The 27327-nt window shown below is 35.4% G+C and overlaps 1 protein-coding gene across 6 annotated transcripts in view; it reads right to left on the bottom strand.

The window, feature by feature from the left end:
• Nucleotides 1–27327, bottom strand: part of FAT1 (FAT atypical cadherin 1) — a 102937-nt gene that overhangs the window by 61509 nt on the left and 14101 nt on the right. For all 6 annotated transcript variants that reach the window (XR_013339887.1, XM_077782862.1, XM_077782866.1 and 3 more), the window contains exon 3: nucleotides 4019–4333. Coding sequence is in view for 5 of the 6 variants with exons in the window: in XM_077782862.1 (XP_077638988.1) it covers nucleotides 4019–4333 (315 nt within the window). In the remaining variant the exon portion in view is untranslated. The remainder of the gene's footprint in view (nucleotides 1–4018; nucleotides 4334–27327) is intronic.

Here is a 27327-nt window from a genome sequence, read left to right as displayed (position 1 = left end):
TCATTTAAAGATGTTAATACCTTTCTTCTAATTTCACATGATGTTTGCCATCCCACAATTTAAAAAGTAAAGCTAGAAGAAAAAAAAAATTAGAAACAATGATAGGAAAAGAATTTGGCTGACAATGTCATTCTGGGAAACTGTCAGCACACATTTTAAACTGGGGACCTTGTTTGCAAACCACCCTTACAATTCTTATTGGGTGCAACAAAAAACACATATTTGATGCATGTCCTACCCTCCTCAGACAGAAAGGAATTACATGGTTTAATTGAAATCTTAATTTAGTAATATAAATACATAACTCTTTCGAAGAGGCACTAACAGATTGGTTTCTAAATCCAAATAGATTAGAAATTATAAAATCGTAATTCATTAACTCATAAATGTACACTTATATACAATGGTATCATCAGCTACTACCTGTAGATGCCATACTAATTATCTGTTCTACTTTCTCTAAGAAAGCAATCCTGCTATCAAGTGTCATCCTTCCAACACTTCTCAAAAGCAAAAAAGCTAATTATGATATTTTAATATGAAAAGCACAAAGATGAAGAAAAATATAAGTTTTTCTACTAAATAGGACTGTGTTCATATAAAATAGAAACACTGAGTAGTTTATTCCAAGCATTAAAATAATCAATTGTATTTTGAAACACAGACATGGAGTTTACGTCTGTGATCCATGAAACTTTTCAGTTCTACAAGTACCCAAATAGCTCACAAGCAAATAAACCACACCTGCAAGAAACAGAAATAGTACTAAGGCACTATTATACACACCATATGTATTACATGTGCTTATAAAAGCATTGTACGTGTATTTTAAGCTCTAAGGCACAAATCTCAGAACTTGTTTACTGCTATATAGTCCTTTGCTGTACACGAGTGTTGGTAAATGTGCAAATCTTTTCTAAGCCTCAGTGCAGTAGCTCTAGTGTTAAGTACTGAGATTAACCACAGAGTCCCAGGATGTGTTCAGAACAGCCACCAAATCGTGCAACTTTACTCTTTCTACCTAAACGTATTAACATGAGTTGCAACTCTTCCACCTTCTGTATTTAATTACAAGCTATGTTGCAAGAAGTTAAGTAGATATAAAGTAGTTATCATAATTTCCATGTTTGCCAACAGTTGTGTTCAGATTGAGCATGAAAGTTGTGGAATTAAATCTTTGTTCTAATTCTTTCCGGCAAGTAATATTATGATAATTATTCTACCTGGACAGCTCACATGTACAGCACTTTCTTTTCATTGCATGGAAACTCCAAAGATAAATAAAATGTTATTTCATTTGCTTTCATGAAAGACCAGGTATATGTGAAAAGATTACAAAATATCCTGTGGGGTACTTTGTCATATATCCTGTTCCAAAAAGTGAAATAGCATGTAAAGAAAAACTTAGCAGTGTTTCCTTAAGTGATTTTATAATTATTTTAAATATAAAATACATTTCAAAGTGTCAGTAAAGACTAACTTAGAGAGGGGTACTTAGATTACAGTAAGAAGTATGCAGATACTACTAAAGCATTTCTTAGAAACAGCTCAGTCAGTAAATAGCTCTTGTCATTAAAAGAAATCTCTTCTTTTTGTGAAAGATGAACTACATCCTACACAGATCCATGTCAGCGAGTTTCTAAAAATTCAGAATTATTGCATTAAGACACAGACATCTTAGTCTGGAATCCACAAACTTCTAGAAATGCATTAGCTACATCAGGAGAACAGACTGAAGTGTCTCACTTGATACATGTTACCTGTAGGTTGTTTCTATTTATAATCTGTATTACTACTATGTGTGGCATTCCAGCCGTGGACCACAATACCATAACGTTAAATTTTATAAAGAGAAAGGAAACAATGGATCCTTGACCAGGAGAAGAGATAATAACACATTACCACCTGAGCCATATTTTTAACACTCACCATATATTTTAAGAATCCTAAAACTAGCTTTTAGTTGACTTGAACTGAATGCCATTACAGTCCTCAACTCATCTTTGGGGATGCACATATTTAACTCATACTGTCATTTTCAGTGTTACAACAGGATACAGTTAAAAAGACTTGATTAATTTTCCAGCCCTATCTCCCCTGTGGCTGGAAGGGAAACTTGGCCCCCTGGGGAAGGTTTCTCTTCCTTGGACAAATAACTTACAGTATGATAACTTCACATGGTACAACAAGGATAATATACACACATAAGCTAACAAGACAAGACTTGATCTCTCCAATTCTAATCAAATGTACTCTTCAGCTGAGCCCTCTTTTAACTGATTGGTCCTCTTTTAACTGATTGGGGAAGATAAAATGCACTGTGTTATAACTAGAACAATAACCAGTGTCTTTTAAAGTGTTCTTCCAACTTCTTAACATGTCAATTCTATTGAAAACACTTTCACACCAAACAAGATCTATTCGGAGTAAATATATTCAATATCTAATAGATAGAAGAGAGACTTGAGAACTTATGAACCAGATAACCTCTGTTGAAAACTCAACCACTATGTCAGTGCCCACTGCAGACTAACAGTTTCAAACTGGTCATGTACAGGACAGGCAGTATGGCCCATTGGAGCACATGAAATGGGAAGACAATATATATGAGTTAGCTTTTTAACAGCCATTGAATTATCTGAGTGCACTCTAGAAACAAGTTTCCCTTCTCTCCTCTGCTCACCTTTTCCCTTTCACTATGTTTAAGACGTCTGTCTAGAAGCATGTCTATCTAGCATACAATTTTAACAATAATAGACACCAGTGAAGGGTGGTATGAATGGCACATGATAGGTGAAATACCTAAGCCTGGGCCCTTAATTATATTGAGGGGAAAAAAATAATTTTTTTCTGCTGAATGTAAATCAGAGGGAGATTTTTATTCCCAGTGCTTGTGTTCTGAAATATAATGCTTACAATATTATTTCCAGCTGCCCTTTTGCTTTTAATTCTTTAACACCAAACTGAGAAGGACTGTGGATTGCACTGCTTGCTTCTAGTGTATGCATGCTACAATAAAAGCAGGTAAGCTCTCTTGACAGAAAATCTTTATTCCTTTTCTATTAAGTGCTCTTAATCACTTCACCATCTAGAGCTCTCTCTCTCAAGGTCCTTTCTAACATACAGGAGATCTCAGTAAGCTACTAACACAGAAAACTGCAAACTCCGTCCAAAGACAAGTCACAACCCCCCAGTGTCCTAATTCTACCCAATAAATAGGAATAAAGGTATTTCTTTACGCCAAAACTTTGGCAAGCAGGTGCAGTGGTGTCTTTTTTCAAAACACAGTTTGAAAAATGCCACCTGATGATACAGGGAGGTGAAAGGGGAGAACACATTTCAGTACCTGCAATTCACTTACTAAAAGGTTACCTGGTTCTTGAGTTTGTAGTCCCCTGTTAAAACTCAGTGTTTTTTTCTGAAGCTTTCCAAATAACCAGTGAACTCGGACTCTTTATTTTCATTGCATAAAAACCCCACCTGAAAATAATCCTCCAGATTATGTATTTCTAGCAGCAGCAATAGTTATTTAGAAACAATCTTTTGACTGGGGGACAAGTGAGTCTGCAGGTAGTCAATGGCTTATGTTGCTTAGACTAACACAACACCCTCCTCCTCCACCAAAAAAGAATTTTAAAAGAGGCCTGACAAAAAAAACTATGAAGACAACTAAAAACAATTTGGATGAAACTAAACTAAAATATGGGGTTTTATTGTATACTTACTGTACTATAAAAATGCACATTGACCAGTCTAGAGTGGAATTACTCAGAAATAAGCCTTCACAAAACACACCTGATGTGGATGTCAATACTTTGGAACCAAGTGCTCCACTCTCATATCCTTTTCTACATGTTTGTATAACTTACTAATACACAGCCCAAGACACCAGCTTAACACCAGCTATTGTGAAAGCATGTTTTCAATGTTAAACCAAAGATTTTGATTTCACCTATTTTATGCAATTATGCAAACACATTAATTTATTAATAAATAAAATAAAACACATTTTACTTACCAGTTTTGGGGTTTATTGAGAAGAATCCCTGTGGATTTCCACTTGTAATCTTGTAGCTTAGTTTTTCACTTGAGCTTGAATCTGGATCAAATGCCTCAATCTGAATGACAGATACATCTTTAGGTGAGTTTTCCATGACTTCTGGGTAATAAACTGGCTCTGTGGTCTGAGGAGCATTATCATTAACATCCCCAACTTCTATGTAGATTTCAATGAATGATGATAAAGGCACAACGCCTTGGTCTGTTGCATAAACAGTAAGCCAGTAATGTGAAGTAGTCTCACGATCCAGGTGATCTGCAGTCTCAATAATTCCTGTTTAATAGGAAGAAATGCTCAGTAAGTATGCAGAAATGTGAAAAAATACCGTAAGCAACAAGTTTAAGTAAATTAATAAATCAAAATGAATACAAGTTCAAAGTAACCAACATTGATTCTACAGCATGTGTTAATAAACACACACACACATATTAAGGCTAATCTGAAGCCACAAAAAATCAAATTCCTGTAAGTTTTCAGCAATTATGCATCACATATTAAGGCAATATATTACTTGATTTCCTTTCCAACATATTTTGAAATACATCAGACCAGTTAACACTAGTCATAAAATCGGTTTTGCCTAAAATATTAAATAAAATATGTAATTCACAATCTTTTGGGACTTGAATGACCCTCTTTACTCATTACAGTAAATTTTATACCATATTAAGCTATCTGGTTTAGATGCCAAACTCTTGACCTCTTCACTATTAATCATACTGAGTAATCATCAACTACTTAAATGTGAAACATTTTTATCTCTTTGCCCACATGAATTATTTGACTGAACTTTCTTTATGTGCTGATTTATGTTCACACAGACATGTCACAGAAAAGGAAAAAAAAAAGTTATACCAAAGCTAACCTTTGCCACATTAGGACTAACCAATGGTTGCCGCTACTGTGGAAATGGAAGGCACCAAAAATAGGGGCAAAAATTTGCTCAATCTTACAAAGATAAAATGCTTTACCAAATTAGGAACTACTATGCAATTTACAAACTTAATAAAAAGCTGTCTGCTGAGCCTACAGGAGATTGTCTAAGCCAGAACTGACTAAAGAATTTACACAGCATGAAGAAATACAGCCATTTTTACAAGCAGTTTACTCGACAGGTACAGCCATATTATGCATGTGTCAAAAAGCTATGTGCTATGGTGTAACCCATAAGATGGGGGATGAATATTAAATAGAGCAATGGAGCCATGGCAGAATAAAACTTCATACTTTCCTTTTCGTGATCCAATCACTCCTACAGGGTATCTGATTTGAGACATTTTCTTAATAGAACTTTAAATCAATCTGATATATGTCGAGATGAGGAACAGAGTAAGCCCTTGCAACCATTTCAGTGGAAATTTTGAAGGGCTTTGTCATGGCTCTTACTATTTGTTATACACTCACACACCAGGACTAATCAGGACTGGAGCCAAGATGAGTCAAATTATCACCATGACAGCCAGTTTTGGACTCTGGATAAAGACACAATGTGAGTATGCATGATTTAGCACTTCTGCTGAGCTCATTTACTTCACACAGATACATATATCTCTATACTTACATACACACCATCAGTTGAACTGGATCTCAAACTATGTCACTGTTTTCACAGGAGTTCTTTGGGAAAGGAATTAACTCCAAGTATTATGTCCTTCACACACTACAGACACTTTTTTTTAATACATTATATTAACTGAGCAAAATGTTAAGGAATTACTTATTTATTACTTTCTTTGCCTTGTAAGAAGCTGGTCTGACCATGACAGGTTAAAATTTTAAGATGTCAATAAGATCACTTCAGAAGGGCTGGAGGGGTTTGAAACTTATGCTTAGACCTGCAAAGTCCTACAAACAGCATTTCAAGCAACATAGCATTTCAGAACTACCACCAGATGTCAGTGTGGAAATTGGTTTAACATAGTGCCAAAGGCTACAGAACTGGGATAAAAAGGAGGGGCACTGCAATTTCAAAATACACAGGCATTAAATGCAGTTTGTGAAAGTTTTCCTGAAAGTAAACTACTGGCTTTATAATTGCACTTTTATTTTTTTGTGGAACAACATCATCAACAACTAAGTTCAGGTGTTAATTAATACTGATATTTCACATTTCCAGTCTCTCTGCCTCAGTATTTCTATTTTGTTTGACAGCAGTTTTTCTGTTACAATAAAAAGGTAATACTATCCAGTAGTCACTGGATTTGTGCACTGGTTACCTGAATAGATTCTGCATAAATTCACTAATAATGTTAATTTGCTAAATTTGTTAATAATGGACACAGCCTTGAGCACTCCCTAACCCAGATTCTATTTTGTAATGCATGGCACAATTTTTGCACGACTCTACCTTAGCCAGGAGACTTGCTTGAGAGTAATCAAATTTGTTACTTACTGTGGCCTCACTTCTAAATTTAAATGCTGGATGTAGCATACAAGCACTTAATCTTAAGTCTGGGTAGACTCTATGTATGCCTCTGAAAGCTCTGTAAACCCTTCATGTCCTACCAAAGAAGACTAGATTGTATTAAAATTGCCTTCTAGCAAGGGTTTCAGCAATGCTGCTTTATTACTTGTGATTTGTGCTGAAAAGAGCAACAGTTTTCATTTTACTTGTCCCACTTTCTGAACAGTAGCTGCATCAGAACTGGCATATTAATTTAAACATAGCCTTGACCGATTCTAAAGAAAGATAAAAAGAGACTCCTGTGGAAATGAAGCTCACTTCCTGCAATCTGCTCACCTAACATTTACAAACTCTACCTTCCCTAGTTATCAAAGTCCTCCTCTAGTAAAAGGAGGACTGAACCTATTTTGCTTTTGTAGTGTATTAGTTCTCAAATGTCCATTCCCTTAAGTCACATCCATCACACAAGATGAAGAGGGGAAAAAAAAGTACCATCCCCCAAAAAAAACGTATCTCAAAAATAAATATGTGGAAAAACTTGCACTATGATACAGTGCACATGGGCAACTTTGTCTTGTGGTTAATTTTTAATTTCAAATTAGATCTGCATATATAATGTTACTTCTGTATATTTTATACAGACTTTTCAGAGTGTTCAACAAAAGGCTTAGAATCTGATGATCTGACCACTGGATGCATCATGTAACACAGGTTCCCCAATAGGATAGCTCTGGCTTTCAGAATGTCCCAATTTCCTACAGAGGCACTCTCACTCTAAGCATGCATTAGTCAAAGTAACAGGGAATTTCATTGGTTTTTCATTTTTCTCATGTTTTCACTCAGCTGATCCTGAATTTGAGGATGAACATTTTTTCTTTACGTGGCCTTTATAATTCCAATGTGAAATAGAAAGCATCCAGGAAAACAATTTTATGGTCAGTCACCTATGCAAAACCATCTACCTGACTGTTTAACACTAATCAACAGGTTAACTTCTGAATGGATTTTTTTTTTTAAAGGTACAAAGGACACAGTTCAAAATAGATGCAATAGACAGGTATGAATATGAAAATTGGGAAACTTGTATTTGTGGATGATCTACCCCTGGAAGTGTTCAATGCCAACATGGATGAGCCTTAAACAACCTGGTCTAGCGAAAGGTGTCTCTGGCCATGAGCACAGAGTTGGAGCTAGATGAACTTAAAGGTTCTTTCCAGCTCAAACTAGTCTACAATTCCATGATTACTAGAGACAGGCATGGCAGGTAAGTGGATTATTTTGACAATATCAAAAATGAAGACTCAAAATAACATTCCTCCATCACAAAAGCTATGAAAAAGGGAACAGAAAGATATGGAACAAAAATTTCCCTTCAGCCTTCACATAGAGAGCTATGGAGGAGAGGCCACCACACCTAGCTCTGCTCATTGCTCCAAGCCACAGGCAATAGCAAGAAAGGGATGACTGGTGTATTAACATGACTCAGCTTTCTTTCTGATGTTTGAAACCAGCAATAAAATGGAACAAATATACTAATCCAGCACACATCTAGGGGTAGGGGCAGGCTCAGACAATTAAAACTTTAATTTCTTCTGGTTCTACATCAGCTTTTATGTCACGAAGTACAATCAAAACTGAACACACATAATTATATGAAGTACTTCAATTTTTTCTCCACCCCCTCTACAATCTGATCTTACATCAGTAATTACAAAACACCACCCTATTGTCATTACTCCAGTTGAAATTGTTCCTGCTTCTGAAAGTTTAACACTAAATCTTTCCTGATTTTGCCTATGAGAATATTTCCAGCTTCATTTTTAATTTCTATTGAACAATAATGAATAAAATTGCATGAAAACTTCAGAAGCCTACTACACCTTCTAAGGAACACAAGCTCGAAAAATTTTACTGATTACTTTTAGCAATTATAACATTCATTCTCCTACCAAATCACAGGTATAGAACCACTCCTTAAAGTACCATTGGTCCTTGTCTCAGTTTTCTGCTTTTGCAAACGTTGACTACAGTAGCCTATTTTACATATTATGGCAGCATAAGACTGTGTGCTGCCTGAAAGCCATCACTCAGTACATTAATTTATGGAATTTAGTTAGTGGAGTTTATAAATTCACTGTTTTCTAGTTCCAGTGGTTCTCAAGGTAACTGGTCAAGACTCCTATATCAAGCAGAAATAATAAAACAATCTAATAAGAGTGAATTTGTTTTAATCTTGCAAACATCTAGATTCATTAAGCATCAGTAAGAAGTTAATCATATCATCAGTTTCAACAGCATGTTTTGGCTCCTAAAAAGAATTTTTCCTTTTCTCTTAGAGTGGTATCAGGCACATTTAAGGAATAGAACTTAAATGCCTCTATTGTATCTTCAATGCTGTAAAAGCTCCATCTCTGCTCTAACACTTCTCCCATTTACAGAATATCTTTAATCAGCAGATTTCCAATCCATCCTTTATGCTAAGGCAGTTGGCTAATTTTGGCTTTTACAAACCATTTGATTTTTATGTAGCAAGACAAGTTGAGAAATCTACTAACAAATCTTTCACATATATGGTAATCCCAAAGACTTGCAAACATTGTTATTCAAAACATAAAGTGAAATGAGGATTCTAAAAGCATTTTTCACTTGACTGGCTGTGCAATCTTGAAACCTTTCAGGTGGTCAGGATAAAAAGAAATTTAAATTCAGTCACTAACCACCAGAGGGGAGCACAAAAGAGCTCTGATGAAACATTTCTCAGTAATCTGCAAGAAGATATCAGAACTCATTTTACAATATTCATATGTCTGAAATTTTAGACTAGATATTGTTCCCACTTGATGCAGTAGGACTTTTCTATAAATTTCATTAAAGGAAGGCAAAAGTCCTAAGTGACTACTGTAGAATATAATTTAGAGAGAAGTTAATCTGGAGGAACAGGATGGTATATGAATAATGAAACGGAGAAAAGTCGAAACAGTAATCCCACTGTCAACAAGAACCAACACTTCCCCCAGTTCAAATCCCAAAACACAAATCACTACAACCAAAGTCACTCTTAAAAACAAAAATAAGCATAAAATACACCTCAAATCTGACACTTTTACATATGCCAATTTTATCTAATTAACAAATGCTCAAACTATAATACTCCCAATTCCCAGGGATGATCCTCCTTAAGTGCGCTTATCCATAAGAACTCTAATTAACAATATTAATGATTCCATAATGGAAATCAAAACCTGCAATCATTTCTCAGCAAAGCATGAAAATGCAGTTCAGCAGAATTTGCCCTGGGAATGACATTTGAAACAAACTAAGAAATCCCTAGCCTGGAACATGATCCTTGAAATCTGATTACAAACTCAATTAATCTAACTTCTAATAAGTTAGGTAAATCAAAAGGCTTCTTCAGCTGCTTTAAAAGCCTTTGGAGAGCTACGGGAAAAGCAATATTTTACAAATTGCACGAACAAAAGTTTTGATCAAATATAACCTTCAACAAACAACCAATTCAACTCTAAGTTTCAAAAGCCAGTGGATTAAGCCTGTTACAAACACGGAGACATGCTGTCCTCAATGGCACTAGACTGACAGCACACCAACCCAGATTGCAACTGTCCTGAATTCTAAACAAACAGCAAGTCACTGCAGGGTGAGCTACCACTAAGGCCTGCACGCTCTTTTAAACTAGAGATAGAATTGCTCAGCACATACTGCAGTTCACTATGTGAATCTCTGCTACCTCAAGATAGGTAACACATACATTTTTCAGAAGTTACTACGTGAACAAGGGTCCAAAGGATCCCAGCTCCCGTTTTTCTGGGAAAAATTCTGCTTTACATTTTGTGAAACTTTGCTTAAGTTGCTGCTAAAACAAAGAAAGAGTTTGTCAGTGGTTTGGCTACCTTCCTAATTAAAGGCTTATTTAATAAAATACTACCATACTTTGGCTTCTAATGTTATACAATTCAAAACAGACAGTTTTCATATTGTTACTAAAATCTCCACAATTGCATGGCTAGAATAGGCCAGAAAAACACACATTTTATAAAGCTGGTATTTTCAACTTTTGATTTTTCGCACTGCTCATTTTATTTGAAATAGCATCTATTCTAACCAATAACTTTGTTAATGACAGCGCAGTTCTTCAAACATATCCAGATCAAATATAGATGAACATAAATTACTTCCTATTCATCTTTTCTTATATGCTCTATTTTTCCTAGATTTTTTTTCTTACATTATTACCTATCATTATGTGATTAGCATTTTCCTGAGCTGTATAAATACAGAGACTATAGCAGAGAAGACAGGATTAAAAAAACCAAAAACAAACACTACCCACCCCTCAAAAACTGGCACCCACAAGAACCCAGGAAAATGTATCTGGGATAGGAAAAGATGCAGTGCTTGTCTGCTTCTCAGCAGACCCCAGAGACCTTAAAGAGGAACACATCCATACTCTTTTACCCTCTTTTTCCCCTTGAGTAACTTCCAGAGGCACAGTCAAACCAGGATAGTTGGCAAGTGCAACCCTGTGTGCTCCTGTGTGTCACACATAGGGGTTTCTCACTTGTTTTTTCCCCTCCACTTTATGATCCTTTTCAGAAATGCTAAGAAGAAGGAAGGTGATTTGGAAAAAAATGTGCATTTGTTATTAGTTATGGTATCTACCCACACAAGATCAAACAGACTACAGCAGACTAAACTGCACTATTTACAAGTACTACACCCATCTGTAATATTAATTGTGGCCAGTGTCATAGCTCAGATTCTTTCCACTTTCACAGCAATTTAAAAAAAACCCTCTATCTGTGCTTCTGTTAACTTCTCAACTTCCTTCTGATAACTTCTGAAGCTTCTGGTCATGACTATAATCTGACATTGGGAAATGCCTTGAAGCAGCAGTCACAACCCTACATACCATAAAATGTTTTATAATTTGAAGGTTTTGAAACATGTAAACTATTGAACTTTGAAGAAAAAAAAAATTATTCTTTCCCTGAGGCCACTGTGCTACTGAAACTCAGGCCTCTACCAAGCACCAGTTTGTAAGAGACAACTAAATCTTAAGCCTACCATGCTTCTAAAATAGCAGCCAATGTTAATGTCAGCAAAATTTAATAGTATTTTATCACTCAAGTGATCACTTAGAAAAACCAAAACAAAGACAGCACAGTATCACATCAGCCCTAATTTTATACAAACCAACTATCCTTAAGCACCAAAAATTTTACGTATGTCCTACCACAAAGACAACAAACTATTCAGTACATAAAACATCATCTGAAAAGCCCAAAACCTCCATCCTGGTATTCTAAAGAAGGAAGGGAATGAGATTCCTTCTTACAAAAGTGAAATGTCAGCTCATCCACTCTATAAATACAGCAGAATACCCAAGAGAGGCTGTACTCTAACTCCTGAAATATTAAAGACTTGTGGCAGGCAGTGTGAACTTTTTAAAAGTACATATAATCTCTTCTTTTAAGAAAAGTATTATTTTTGACAAATAAACTGAGCTGGAAAAGTTTCTTAAAAGTTTTTTTTGTGTGTGCACTTTGAACAGGAAGCACTACGTGATTACAACTCTATGGAACAAGGTGCAAAAGCCACCCAGAGAAATATGATTTGCTTTTCCCCTCCATAGCAATTTAAAGCTTATCACTGACAATGCAAGCTACTCATATTAGACTTCTTGCATCTGAAGGTTCACACAGACTAAACTGTACTGTTTCAGAATATAAATAATCCTTTCTTGCAGCCCTGAAGGAGAGCAAAAAAGTTGTAGCAACTATTGCTTGCCTTTGAATATGAACAAGAGATGTTCACTGCTTTTCACTCGCCTCTTCTCCAGAAGCATTAATTAGGCAAAGACAGAAAGACTGTAACCTGGCAACAAAACATCAATACTGTGTTTTCCATACCTCAAAGTGAGGTGACATATCTGCAAACATGTCTGAGGAATATCAATGTGCTAAATGATTCAGCCTAGTTTGAAATAGTTTATTTTTCCCTCTTCAACTACTCAGAAATTTTTCTGGGTTCCCTAAGCTGAAATGTAAATTAACATATTCTGATTTATTTTTCAATAATTTGGTGCTTTACCTTTTACATACATCCTAGTTAGTTGCATTTTAATGTTAAGGGGAAAAAAAACTCACCAAAAACCAACCAAACAAATTTCTCATGTACCCCAAGATAATACTGTCTAGAATACAATACAAACAATACAACCAATATAAATGTTTGTTCTAAAAGTTAATGTGTGTCACATATATTTTACAGATTTGACACATTTATTTCTTTAAATATTCAATAAGTTACTTCAATTCAATTTTATATGTGTATAACATTTCTTCTTTATCCTAAATAGATGTCTGCTTTATAAGAAAGGCAATGAAAAAACCTAAACTTCCCAATTTCAGCTTCAGAAATGCACTGAAAAATTTCTCAGGAAAAGCTACAAAAAAAAGTACTTAAAATAAGCGGAAAGTATCATATTGGATCTACAAGTCTTTTGTCAGCATGTACAAGGGCAGATTCCAGAAAATGTAATTAAATTTTGTTTATAGCTCTTTGACATAGAAAGCTATGCACATTTCAGGTTGTGCTATGTGTACTATCAGCTGAGAAATCATGCTTAGCTAGAACGGGAAATGGAAAGCAACTCCTGTTGCTGTTTCAAAGACAAATTACTCATTTTCTAATAAATCAATGCCTGGAAAGTTTCAAATAAAATTATGATCAATATCAGTAAGTTGATGGAACTGCAGCAGTAGCAAGGCCTTAAACATGTAGAGTCCACCACTGCTTTCTTTCATTCCAGGGACCAGTTATTGCAAGTTCTGGGAGATGGGAGGGATAGAATATCTGTGCCAGGCACACAGAACCCACCCTTAAATAGAGTAGACGAACTATCACCAGCAGAGCAGATTTAAAATTTTAACAAAAAAACCAAAAAAACAAAAAAACAAAAAAACAAAAAAACAAAAAAAAAAAAAAACCAAAAAAAAAAAAACCTACCCAAATGGAACAAAGGAAAACCTCAATCATAATAAAATGATGTTTTTTATCTCAAATTCAACTTCACTGAACTGACTAGATGTAGCAAAATATATAATCAAATCCAGTTTTGTAGCAGTATCTTAAGTAAATGTGACATTAGAACAAGCTCTCAAACCCCCCAGGTTTCATTAAAAAACTACTGTATTTGAAATTAAAGAATTTCTATTACACTAATGGAACAACAACAAGAGTAGCCAGTGAAACAATCAGACACTATCAATGTCCAGTGAAACCTGTCTCACTTTTCCCAGCTCATAGAAATTATCAAGGCTGTTCTTTTAAAATATTTTTTATGGACAAAATCTTGGCATCCAAAGAGCCTCAGCAAGTGGTCAAATCTAAACCTTGACATAAAAGTTAAAAACACTGAACAGTTTATCCATCACTTCTGTGCTATGAATGAACAGCAGTAACTTGAACAGTGTTCAAGTGGAGGGAGAGAAAGGGTCACTATAGCCCTCTGCTATGTACAGCTTATAAACCAGGTAGGAAGACAGATTTGAAGAAATACAGAATGTTCAACAGTTAAGTGCAGCTGTTCCTTAAATAAACATGCAGAGATTGTAAAAAGACCTAGAAGTTAAGATGTGCACAGTTAAAGCTCTACGCCAAAACCAGACTATATTTTAAAATATTGGAAAAACAGATTTATCGTGTACCATAATCATGTAAATGGGTAAAGTCAAATAAAAAATTATCAAAAAGATAATTGCAAATAATTAGAAGCAGTAACATTTTTAATTTCTAGTTCCTACCACTCGACTTGCTGCACATTTCTACAAAAAACAAGTCATATGAACAGAAAACACAGTGTTCAGACCACTCAAAAAAGAAAAATAGTTTTTACTTATGTTGTTAAAATTGCCCACATAAAATATTATGCCCAGAAATTATGATTTGGTACTAGGTAGTCTGGGTTACAAGCAATAAATCTCCTAAGGTCCACAAAGATTATGAACTTCCTCTCAGGAAGCTGGGGGGTTGGCAAGGGGGAATTTTTGCAATTAGAAGATCTGTGATGGCGCTGCCTTAGAACTCAACTGATTACTTCCAGTTCAAAAAATCTTTTGGGACAATGGCAGACAGCTCCCATTGTCAGCATCATTTATGGTTATTTTAATAGTTCCAGCTTATTTCTGTCAGCTAGGAGACTTGTATGTCAAGCCTCCGGACAGGCAATATAATTGCTACACAGATGAACAGTACCATGTTGCTAAAGCTCGATATGGAGGGACATAAAAACCCCCTGATGAGTCCACATTAGGGAAATGCAATGTTAACTGCTACGCCAATAGCAAAAAATTATTGTAATAGAACCACATAGGCTCTACTCTGCCTTGAAGAGAGAGCAAATAAAGCAAGCTTTGCTTTTAAGATGACTAGTCATTCATGATTTGAGAGAAAGCTTGCTGAAAAAAACATGACCACTTCAACATCAACATTACAGCAGGTTTATAAAATACTAGAGAAAGCAGAACAAACTGCCAGCAGGCTCTGGGCCAAGCATGTGTGATTTTGGAACCCGCAAAAGCATCTTCTGCTGTGTTACACGAGCAAGGCTTGTGAATCTGAAGCAAGTCATTGTTCCTGCCACCCATCTCTCATTCAGGACACTTTTTTGTCTACAGATAAAGACACAACCAGTTTCTATGTCCCAAGAAACTCAGTTACACAGTTTTATAAAATTAGAATAAGAAATTACACTTAAGCAAAACACTTTGGGGTAATACTGTTGAGCTATTTTAAGCTGTTACCTTCATGACCAAGAAAATTTCTACTAAAATGTAGGTGATTCACAAATAATCAAAGGCTTTAACAGGTCCACTTTTTGTTTGCTTATGAAGATCCAAGGAGAAAGAAGGAAATTCATTAATCAAATTTTTATAAAGAATGTGTACTTGCCTCTGCATGAGAAATACAAAGGATGAATTTCTATATTCTTTGTCAAAGTTTATAAGAATTCCTTAAATACACAAATGAACAAATATATGCTCTTTAGAACTCTGGCTTCACCAGTGACTGCAAAATCCCTCTTAACTTCTTTATCAGTTTTCTTACTACTAAGGAATTGTTGACAATGAGTGTGGTAAGTCTAATAATTTAGCTGGAAAATGGGGAGCCTCCAAAGGGGAAATTCCTCTGCAAATGGCCCCAGGAATTTCAAAACTAACTGGAGTTGACAGATTAACCTAGGTCCCCCTTAGGCAGAAGAAGAGTCTACAAGGAAAATAATGAGACGCATGGGAAGCCAATTATGCACAAGAGAAACACATTTAATTGTTCAGAAACTGGTTTGTTGATCCAGAAGGATCTAGCTGTTTAGACCTCTGCAAACTATTAAAACCTGGACAGTTCTGCAACAAGTATACTTTGAAACTATTAAACTTTACAGATGACAGTTTTTTTTTTTCTGTAAATCTTAGGGTATAGTGACCATATAAAATAAGGAAAAATTGTTCCATTTTTCCAATTGTTCCAATTGTTTCAAGAATACCTTTCCTGCACACACTGCATTTCTCTCAAATTCCCTTTTTGGTGGCAATTGGAAACTGCAGCTTACCTCTTACTACTTCTGCAAAACACTGAAGGCCCAGCAAGTCCAACAGAGCAGTCCTACACTTCAGAAAGAAGCAGTTACAGCTGTGTCCCACAGCAACTCTGGCTCATGACTAACCCGCCACAAAAAATTGTTGTTCAGCACATGTGTGTGTTATTTATGTATGGCTGTGGTTTAGACTATTGCAATTTTGCTTCAAACTTTCAGTCTTTAAAATATTTTTAGCTGCAGAAACTGCTGGTTAGCAATGACAGCTTCCAGACCAGCTCTGAGCAAAAGATACTGTTATCTATCAAAAGGCAGGTAGCATGTTGAGGAATACTGGAAATCAGGCTATCACTGCTGTTCATGTTACTTCACCAGGTAGCTACGTACACAATAACACTTAATTACTGCCAACAGAAATGCTGCTCCCAAGCAGATTTCTGTGTACAAAGAAGATCTGATATACCTCTGGGCATGCTAATGCTAGGAGAACAAAGTAAATTGACAAAGTCATGAAATGAAAGCATCTGGAATCTAGTGACATCAAAAGACATTTTCATCCTTATTCTGACAAAGTCAGATGTATTTACCTACAAAGTGTCCATCTTTTAATTCAGAGTTTCTTTTTGCTCCTGTTTCCAGAGGGGATTCTACATTGATCAGTACATGTTAAGCCAATTATTTTATTAGCCTTATTTTCCTTTGCATATGAATCAAATTAAACAAAAGGCCATACAGAGAAACACTTCTGAACTTGTCTGGTTTTGAGTAAAAGTTTAAAGCCAGAGGAATCATGAAGGCAATGAGTTTTGGTAACATAAAATTATGTTTATTCTCTTTGGTTAGGATTACTGTATCAAGCAAATGAGAAATCCTCCATTTGCATGCAAATTCTTACAGCACACTGAAGAATCAATACCTAATATCTAAAAAGAGGACTTGTAAATAGAAAACTAGAGATTACTTACCCTATGTCAAGTATACTTATTTGTGGGGGCTCCGGATGCTTGTTGGGAAATGGTTTCAGTCTTTCTCACATAAACAATGGATAACTGCATGTACAGTTTTAATCAACACTCTCCAGAATAAAAAAAATTATTAACAGTAGTAGAAATGAATGCAAGTTACAGTTAAAAAATATAGAAATCTATAAATTTAATTCACTTTATTGCTTACTAGAAAAACCTGCAAGCATTTGGATGAACAGAGACCACAGAGTCTCTGACAGAATTTCCATTGAAAAAGCTCATAGTTGTTCTCCACAGAAACATTTTTTTACTGAAGATAACTGCACCCTTCATAAAAATACCAAAGAAAATGAGTGTGATGAATAATTGCTTCATAAAACAAATATTTGTCATCAAGCCATAATAGAAGTATATCAACTCTGTCAACACTAGAACATTGTAAATGAAAGAACAATATGATATTGTAGGTGAGTACATTTAGGCACAAAATGCATTTTGCTCCTAATCACTGAGGATTTTCTTCCTTGTTTAAGAAATTCATAGAATACACAGCAACTAGACTGAATTGCACCAGGAGACCTCAATCTCTGTATCCGTGCCTAGCTGTTGTCAAAACAACTCTCTCAAATGTTGGTCATTCTTGTGTTTGACTAGACTGAATGACTCAGTTTCCAAAGTATTTTTTTATCATCCCCGGAATTACAGAAATAGAATGGCATGTATGTCTTATTCCATTTCCTCCCATCATCACACTCTGAATCAATATTCACTCAAACATATACTCCAATAATCAGCAGTAATCTTGCTCTCACTCTGTCACTCCCTTAACTTCTTATTAAACAATGCACATTAAAACTGATGTGTCATTTGAGTCAATGGCAACTTGACAACTCATTTTCCATTAACAATTTTTGAACCTTCTCATACTTTCCTCCTCTACCTTAACTGTAAAGATTCAAGTCAGTCCAAAATTTCAATACAAAAATCTCACCATTCAGTATGAACATTCTGAAGCAAACAAAAAGGTAATTGAAAAGCCCAAATTCTACAATAGTTTTTGGTTTTATATTTACAAGCACAGTTCCTGATCTGTTGGTTTTTGTACTTAATAGACAAGGCCCCATTCAAAAATCTGATTAGGAATGGTGTAAAATAGTTTGGACTATGAACTACCTAGATTTTATCAGTTTGGTTTTTTTTTTTTTGAGCCATGTTTTGCCTATGTCCATACACTTATTAACAAATTGCCATCTCTTCTTACATATTTTTTTACTTTACAACTACTGTTTGGATAAACACAGGCAATGCAAAATATATTAACAATTAGTACTAACTAATAGTACATGTGGAAAGCACATACATATAACCAAACATCAAAGAAAGGTACAGGTCATTTTCCCATTTCTGATTAATCTGCTGAAATTGATCCTGTAATATTTAAATTACCTTCAAAGTGAACTATCACACTAGACTTCTTACATGAAGAAATAATCATCTTTCCTTCCCCCCTCCCAAAGTAGGTAACATTTCTTGCACAGGCAGCTGCATATTTGTTAATCTTTAACTGGTTTTGAAGGAATGATGGAGAGAAACTGTTAACTATTTCTCACAATGTTACACCAACAAAAGGTTTAAAATGGAAGATGAAGTGAATATTGTAAAATTATTTACAGTAAGAAAAAGATGCTGTATTATCATAGCTCATTCAATATCTTGCTGCCAATATTAGTTGCTGTAAGCAAGACTTTCTTTGTTCAAACCTAAGTAATTAACTAGAAGTTCATCAATAAAAATATAGCACTTTTAGCTAAAACAGAAAGAGATATCTTTTAAGAAGATGAACTATGCTGCTAATATCTCGAATAATAAAATAATACATATGGCCAGAATTGCAACATCAAATATAATAGAGGCACAACCAATGTACACATTCCAATCTTATCTAGAATCACTTTGATTCACTCTACCTTGCTTTCATTACAGGAAGGGCACAGCAAGGGCATTCCTCTCAGATCAAACAGAAAATTCCACAGACAGAAGTTTCCACATGTCTGATTCATTGCAGATTAAACCCTTATCATTAGACAGTAATCTCTAATTTTCATAGAGACAGGATATACCCTGTCATGGCAAATCTACAGGCAAAGAGGGAGAAGAATTAAAAAAAAAAAAAAATAAACCCCCTGTAGAATGAAGATGTATTCCCTGTGAAAGAGCTATACATGTCACTCTCACAGTTTTAGAGAAATGAAGGGGACAACATACCAACAATCAAGATCACATTCATAATTCCCTAATCCATATTTCCATCATAAACTTCTTTGCACTAAAAGTCTTTCAAGCTGAACTACCAATACAACTGACTACAACTGCCAGGACTACAGGCAACACATAGAAGAAGTCTGTATTCATTTTTAGCATATTATTAATTCGCTCTTATTCACTTTTAACATATTATATTACCAGTATCTGCATTATTTTACCCACATGACTGTATCAATTCTGTAATGCTCATGTACATTACTAGCAACACTAAAATTAGAAGGCTATTCTGTTATTATGCCTCTTGTATTTTGAAATTTGTAATATAATAACCTTTTAAGCATTAAATCCTATACAAAACATGAACAAGCACTCTATGATCAGGAACTTCAAAACTCAGTAATTTTCACTTTCTGGTGTATAGAGGTGGTACCTGGCTTTGTGCATCAGCAAAATAAAAGACTGTCTTTATTATAAACACCCAAAATGATTTATTTAAGATACATGCAGATTTTGGAAATTATTAATGTCAGAAAGGATTATTCTAGGTAGAAGATCAGTCAACAAAGCAACGCAACTACTGTATTTTCTATATGTAACTTTCCCAGCATACAGCAGATATTCAGTTCTGTTATCAGCAATACCACACTAACAAGTTTGCAAAGCCAGAACTCTGTGCCAAATGAACTATTAATGACCACCACTACTAGTAGGTCAAGTCAATTTATACCCACTAACCCAGCAGTTTGCTCTTTAACCCTAATGCCAATCCAAACTATGCAACTACTTAAAAGAACCATGAACATATTGATTATCCTTGTTCAAAAAAACTTCTGAATTACAAAGAAGCAGCAATTAGAATCATGGAGAGAACACAAGGAGCTTGGAGAAACCTCATTTCTGAACACAGAAATAATTTCTTGCACTCCTGTTGCTAGATTCATTGGATACTTCAGTTTTTCCAAAAATCCCTCTCAGATGGCACTGGAATGCTAGAGATTTTCTTTTCTTGAGCCACATGGAGAGTGATGAATTGAAAATTCATTTTTGGTCACATTCAGATGTCCAGTGTAATAAAGTCAGAGATACAGTAAGAATGATATACAGATTAAAAAACTGATCTGCAAAACCTAGTTTCAGCAAAGCCCAAAGTATTTTAAAATCCAAGTTCTAAAGCTGCAACTACAGCATGTAATAAGTTCTGGAAGTTCGCCAATTGCTCATGTAGGTTTGTCCTTCGTTAAATATGTCCAAATGCTTTATGATTAAAGTCTAAAATCTTCAAAGAAAAGAATAAACATTATGCAATCATTTCAAGCTCCCTTCCTTTGACCTTAATATGTACTTCAATAGCTCAGCAGATGCTTAGTAGGAAATAAATCCCCAATTCAACAGATGTCCCAACAGTGATATAGCAAGATGCACCTTCCATAGCTTTTGGCAACCCTTCCCTTTTATTATTCCTCTGCTCACAAGTACTTTTCAAGTCAAAGAGAGACCCAAGCAAGTTAATAGGCCCTTAGTATCTATTCTGCTGCCTGAACTGATTGCTGTTTATAAGATAATCTTTGGGACCACATGTGGCTCAGCCCCAGTTCATCTCCTACAGAGACACAGCCCCCAGGCAGCTCTGCTTTCATCAAACCAAGCTGTAACCCAATCAACACCTTTCTCAACGGAACAATCCCTTATTTTCAGCATGCCTGCAGTAGAGGGGAGCCTCAGCTTTTGTATGAGATTCCTATTTGGCACCTGAGGTGATGTTTTACTCAGTAGGATACCTAAGAAAACTCAAACTACTTTGGAAGATGCCCCCACCAACAGAAGACATAAGATGAATATGTTTCTCTAAAACTAATTCAGCTTTTTCCAAAGACACATTCTAAAAGCTGCATTTACAACCTAATAGCACTTTGGGAGTTGCAACCATCACAAATGCAAATTACATGGTTTGCTTCAAGCCTAAGAAAGAAAAGTAATTCCCTAGCTCCAGGCTGCTCAGGACCTTGGTCCAAACCCAGGCCTCCTCAACCCCTGCCAAACTGAAACTCAACATTAGTTCCAAATCCTGGATTAGTTTTATGCACCTAAAAAGAAACACAAATGCCACAGCATCATATCACAGTTTAACCTAGTAGCACCGTTAGTTCTAGAGCTTAGAAAGAAGATAACCACACCCTCCATACAGTAGCAGAAAGCTGCAAACTGCAGTCAAAAGCAGATGGTCCCTGTCAGGTTAACCAGGTAGCCTCTTCTGGAGTACAGACATACACTTTAACTTTTGGATGTGAGATACTTTGCTTGATTACGGGTACCATGGCTGACACCTGAATTTTGTCATCTCCTAGTGAAATACTTTCTCTATTTCATTCTATGGATAGCTGCAAATTCAGGCCCTGTCCTCAGTCTAACAGATAGTGCATCCCTGGGTCTTTTTCTGTAATCAGACACAAATTGGGTCTGTACTCTTGAAAAGTTTTTAGATTTCTTCTAATACTACAGGAGAGAGTACTAGAAGTATAAAAATCATTCTTAGTAAGCTGGTGTTACAATTATTTGTACTGTGTCATAAACGAGAATCTATGTGCCAAAGAACTCATTTTTAAAACCATAACAAATTGGTGGAAAATATATTTTAGTTGCATGAAATTTTAAGCAAATGTTTTTTAAACTAAAAATACTACTCAATTTAGACACAGTTGCTTTTTTTGAACATCGCTAATTTTGTCTTGCATAATGGCACAAGTTTGCCTTAATGCCACTGAAGAAAAATCCATAAAACCAAAATGAAACAGATCATCTTCTGTGTCAGCTTCACTCTCTTTTCAACATCATACAGAACACAACACAAACCCACTGGGTTATCCTTAATTAGAAAGCAGAAAATAATACCCCATTTATGAAATAGTCTACCAAAGTTTTTAGTATCTATAATTAACAACCACAAGTATGCCTCCTCAATTTAAGTGTCCCACACAGACACGGTTGTCTCTCCATCTTGCAGACTAAGCTAAAATTTAAGCTCTGCTCCACATATAGCATGCTTGACTACCACTGAAAATTATGGTAGGAAACAGAGGTCATAAAAACATTGGATAAATGCTTTAAAAAACAGGTCATAGTGTTTGGGTGGGCATAGTACCATAAGTGGCCTTCTTATTTATTGTCACAACAAAACCTTTTTCTCTGGTGGTTCTGGAGAAGCTTGATAAGGACTCTCCTGCAAAGGACTCACAAAAGTGTCAGCAGGAGAGTTGAAATGTGCAGACCTGGTCTAGATTCAGTGAATATGTTCTCATGCTGCTCATCTTTCTCAATTCAACACCAAAGGGAGAGAATGCCCAGACAAAGAAAAAAATATACCACTAGAAAAAAAAATCTTTACCATGTATCGGCATTAAAATATCTTTTCAGAGCAGTTAACTACCAAAGTGATCCCCACTTGCCTGCCTCCTTTTTTAAAATAGTGTTATTTTTACAAAACTATCCTCACAGAGAAGGCTAAAGAAATTACTATTTCTGCATCTCTGGCATAAACTACTTCATGTTTCCAGAACAGCTTTATTTTTATTATTTAGCACAGATAAATTAAAATTTCTTGAACAGATATGTTCCCAAACTTTCTCAAAACACCAAAAAACCCCCAACCCAACATACACTTTTACGGAGATATGTACAAAAATACATATCTCAAGCTCTTTTAAGGGCTTTAATTACACAGTATGCAAACAAATATGTAATGTTTTCCAAAGAAACAAGTTTATCAGTTTGTGTTCAAATTCCAGGTGTTGACTTGAAATTCTGTTCCAGATATCAGTGTGACAACTAACCAGCCAACTCCAGAAACCAGAAATAATCTGTGTAAGTCCTTTGATTAAGGAAAAACTCTCATCTGCTAACTAGATTGTCATTCAAATCTCCATCATACATTAGAATTACATCTTATCTTAATTGCAAACTGAAGTGCTGATGCAGTCTCCCACTAAACAATTAACCTTCCAAATTAACATTTATAAACTCAAGAATTTAACCTACCTTGGAGTTTACAGAACCTAGTAAATATTCTGGCTTTTTTTTGTTTGTTTGTTTGTTTTCACTGTTTTGCATGTTGGAGTTATTTTTTGTTGTGGCTTTAGGTTTGGGGTTTGTTTTCTTGGGATTTTTTAAGTTTGGGTTGGTTTTGTGGTTTTCTTCAAACTGCATCAGAATAATCTAAATTCTTACTCTAGGGCACATATGCCTCAGCTACTGAAGAAATTTAACTACATGGGCAAATCATTAACTTCAATGAAATGCAGCCATACAGAAAGCAGTGTAGGATGAAAAAAAAATGTGCCCGAAAAGCAAATTAGATACCTGGAACATTAGTCTGTGCTCTGAGCTTTACTCATGACTGTATCTGAGCTAGCTAGGGTAAAACTTTATTGTGCAAAAAGCCGCAGCCACTTAGTACTTTACAGAAATAGAGAACCTGTTAATCCTTCTCGCTCTTCAAATGTAGTGGGAAGAACTACTGTGCTTTGCATGAATAAAATGCTATCTGAAGACCCCATTCTGTGAGGGTCTTAGTTACTTCTTAGTTACTTCTCACTTTTAACTGGTCAAAATACTCATACAGGGAATTTTAACTGCACAACCTATGTGTCAATGCGACTGCATCTGTGGACAGAAGCTAATCAAGAAATGCCATTGTCACATTTGTAAACAAATGTAGCCTATTGATGTGAAGATAATCCAAGAATTAGTCAATCATATTAAATCCACCTAGAATATTCTTTCCCTAGTATCAACATGACCTGATCAATTACAATTTTTAATTTAATGTTTCATAGCTTTCTTACAAGAAGATTTGCTCAACATATTTTTGTGTTCAGTTTTCAGTAACAACAATCTGACAGATCTTCAAAGATTCAGAATAAACACTAAACCAACATATAACATGGAATTTGTACAGTAGAAGAACGGAAATTATAAAGAACTTCTCAATGTCTTATTTTTTCCTTTTTTTCTTATTTAAACTGAAACTAAGTTTTTGCACATCATGACATTTATATCCATGATTTATACAATAAGGGTAACAAAGTATACAGAAGGAGTAAATTAAAGATGAAGCATTCAACAAAGCAGCGTGAAGAAAGTCCTGTATTTATAAGGTTGCTTAACTACAATTAATTTAAAACCAAATCATACTAATCTCAGTTTTGATTAAAAATGTCTCACCTGTCTCCAAGTATTTTGTGACTGTACCTTTACAACAGATGGAAAACATTCCCAAACATTTGAACTTGTGTACTGTTAAATTGGTTTTGGTTTGTGCCAACTACCATTTTTCAAAGAGCAGGGGGCACAGTTAGGAGTGAACTACAGGATTAGGATTCCCAATAGATGATCTGGGTACAGTCACCCTTCCTAAAGGTACAAGAGTTGTTGGTATAGATGCAGGCCAGCTGATTTCTGTTCCAGAAAATGGTGCTACTTCAACAGCTATCTCCTGGGTGCCAAATGTGTTCCGCGCCACTGATGATCACAGAACTTAAGCTTTGCTAATTCCAGTCTTTGAAAAGCTCAAAAGTCAAAGACCACCAAAGAAATGGAACCTGAAGCTATTCCTTATGTACAAATGTTAATGATATCCTGTATTTAAGTTAATGGATTTACATGAACACTACAAAGTAATGTTAACATACTTATTACATGTTAGCCATGCTCTTTTTACTCACGTTCCTTTCCTTAATATAATTCAGTACTTTGCTTTACACAGTTAAAATCCTATTCACTCTCCTTAATGAATGTCTTCCCAGCTGGAAATAGCTCTGGTAATATTAAAAATAGCATCCTATAGCTATTCAGCTTTATTGACACTATTTTATGCATACAGAGACAGTGCAATAAAATTAATTTTCTTCCATATGTCCCTGCTAATTTTTTTACTTGCTCCTTTAATATTATTTACCACAACAATGCATTTTTCTTATCACAGTAGCAAGGTTACACTTGAAAGTTACATGGTTTCAAGGGAAGACTACACAAGGAAGATAAGCACCTGGATGTTACAAACCATGCAACTTGAAAACTCCCCAAATACAAAATAACCAGACTGGGAAAGTATTAGAAGAAAGTATCATCTCCGATCTCCGTGCCCTGCCTGTGCTACTGGAGACCGCATCTCAGGCTAGACAGATCTTTGTTTTAAAAACCCATACTCAAGCAACTTTTTAAGTCAGCAAATTCGTTTAATCACCTTAAACTTTGTCCATATCATTTTAAAGCAGATTTACTGTTACTCTGTAACAGTTATGGCCTAATAACTCAAAATCAGGTTAATGAAAGAGCAGTAAGATTCCTGGTAACAAATAACCTGTAAAAACAAATAACTTGTAAACACAAGTAATAAAGTTATCATGTATGAGGTTCAGACTGTCACATCACCCTTCACACCATTCAGGAACTAGGTTATGTACTGTGAAATAGCCTCAATTGCAGAAGTTTAGAAAACACCTGCTGCTAGCCTTGCAAGTTGAATTACTTGCTAGGTTTCTGATAATCAGTTTATAAAATTTACTTTGGCTTGAAATCTTACTGTGAAAGGCCTATATGTAATATCCAGCATCTGCATGTATAAGGATTGTAAATGCAACACTCAACTGGTTAGTTATAACAGACACCATGGAATTCATTACTTAAACCTTCCTTCACTTCTGAACAACACTTTCCAGGATGGGCTCCCATCTTCCCTAAACATTTCAATGAGGCCTTTCTTAGACTAAATGACCCACGGCATCTACACATCCAGAGTCTGTTGGCTCCCTTAGCTATCTAAATTTTGAGCACTAGAAACAAAAGCAAAACTATAAGAAAACAACCTTAAAACAAGATAAGAACAGTGTTCAACAATAAGCTAGAAGTCCTGATATCTCAAGGAAAGAAGCAATCTGCTTGGCAAAAATTCTTTGGAGAAGGCTAAATAACTGCTATAAGTTTTTCTCAGTCTCATTTTTACAGCTGAAAATCAGTGTGGACACTTGTTCAGCACGTGCTGGTGCTCCCATAATAATGTCCCATCCAGTGAGTGACACTGTTCACCTGCCTAAACAACTAGAAAAAGTACTACGAGCCCTTCCCAACACCGTTTTTACAAACTAGAGCTTCCATCTTTCAGTTAACCTTAGAGGAGTGCAAATACCCAATGGAAATGCTCCATCCTTGTGTTTGAAAACCAAAAAGTAAACAGGAAGACATTCTTCTTTTTCTCTCCTTGTCCACTGGAATAAAAACTGGGACAAGGAAGTTTCAGTATTGCCTTGGTCCCACAGAGCTTCTACTTTAGGTTCTGCTCCAGTAATTGCTTCTGTAATTCTTTAGAGCTTTTCTCAATCGAAGTAGCAGCATGGTATTGACATGATTTATCTCACTTTTACTGTTCTGTGCTAATGGGATTTAGATGGTGCATGGGTTTTTCTTGTGGCACACTGAGATCTGCATCAACACAATGACTTCTGTTATTAATACACACCGATGTGCTCAACTCCTTGTCAAGTGCTTTGATAAAATATTTACTGCTGCTTTAACAGGCAATTTATATAGCCAACTGATCATCTCAATTTACAGCCTTCAATTCCATTCACAAATAAAAAGCTATCTTAAATTCCAAGTTCTCCTGAACACATACCTAAAGGATAAACAAATGGCTTTGTTACATAAATTCACAGCACAAAAATCTCATTTTATTATTTTTCCTCTCATACAATATCTCAAAGTCTTAATTTATCATGCAATTTAAATTTTATTTCTGTACAATCTCAGGCACAATGCACTGTTGTACTTCTGAATCATATATTGAACCTCTGATCTCTCTCCCTTACCCCCTTGGCTTCCAGTTAACAGTTTATGAGCTGAAGATAGCATGAGGCTGAACCTCAAAGTAATCTCATTAGTATCATTTATTTTCTTTAGTCATACTTTCAGTCTCTATAACTTCCTGAGGAAATGGGTTTCATGACTTTATTACACTTCATGTGAAAAA

This window comes from Lonchura striata, chromosome 4 (genome assembly GCF_046129695.1).
Source record: "Lonchura striata isolate bLonStr1 chromosome 4, bLonStr1.mat, whole genome shotgun sequence".
NCBI lineage: Eukaryota > Metazoa > Chordata > Aves > Passeriformes > Estrildidae > Lonchura > Lonchura striata.
This window is presented reverse-complemented; position numbering and strand designations above follow the sequence as displayed.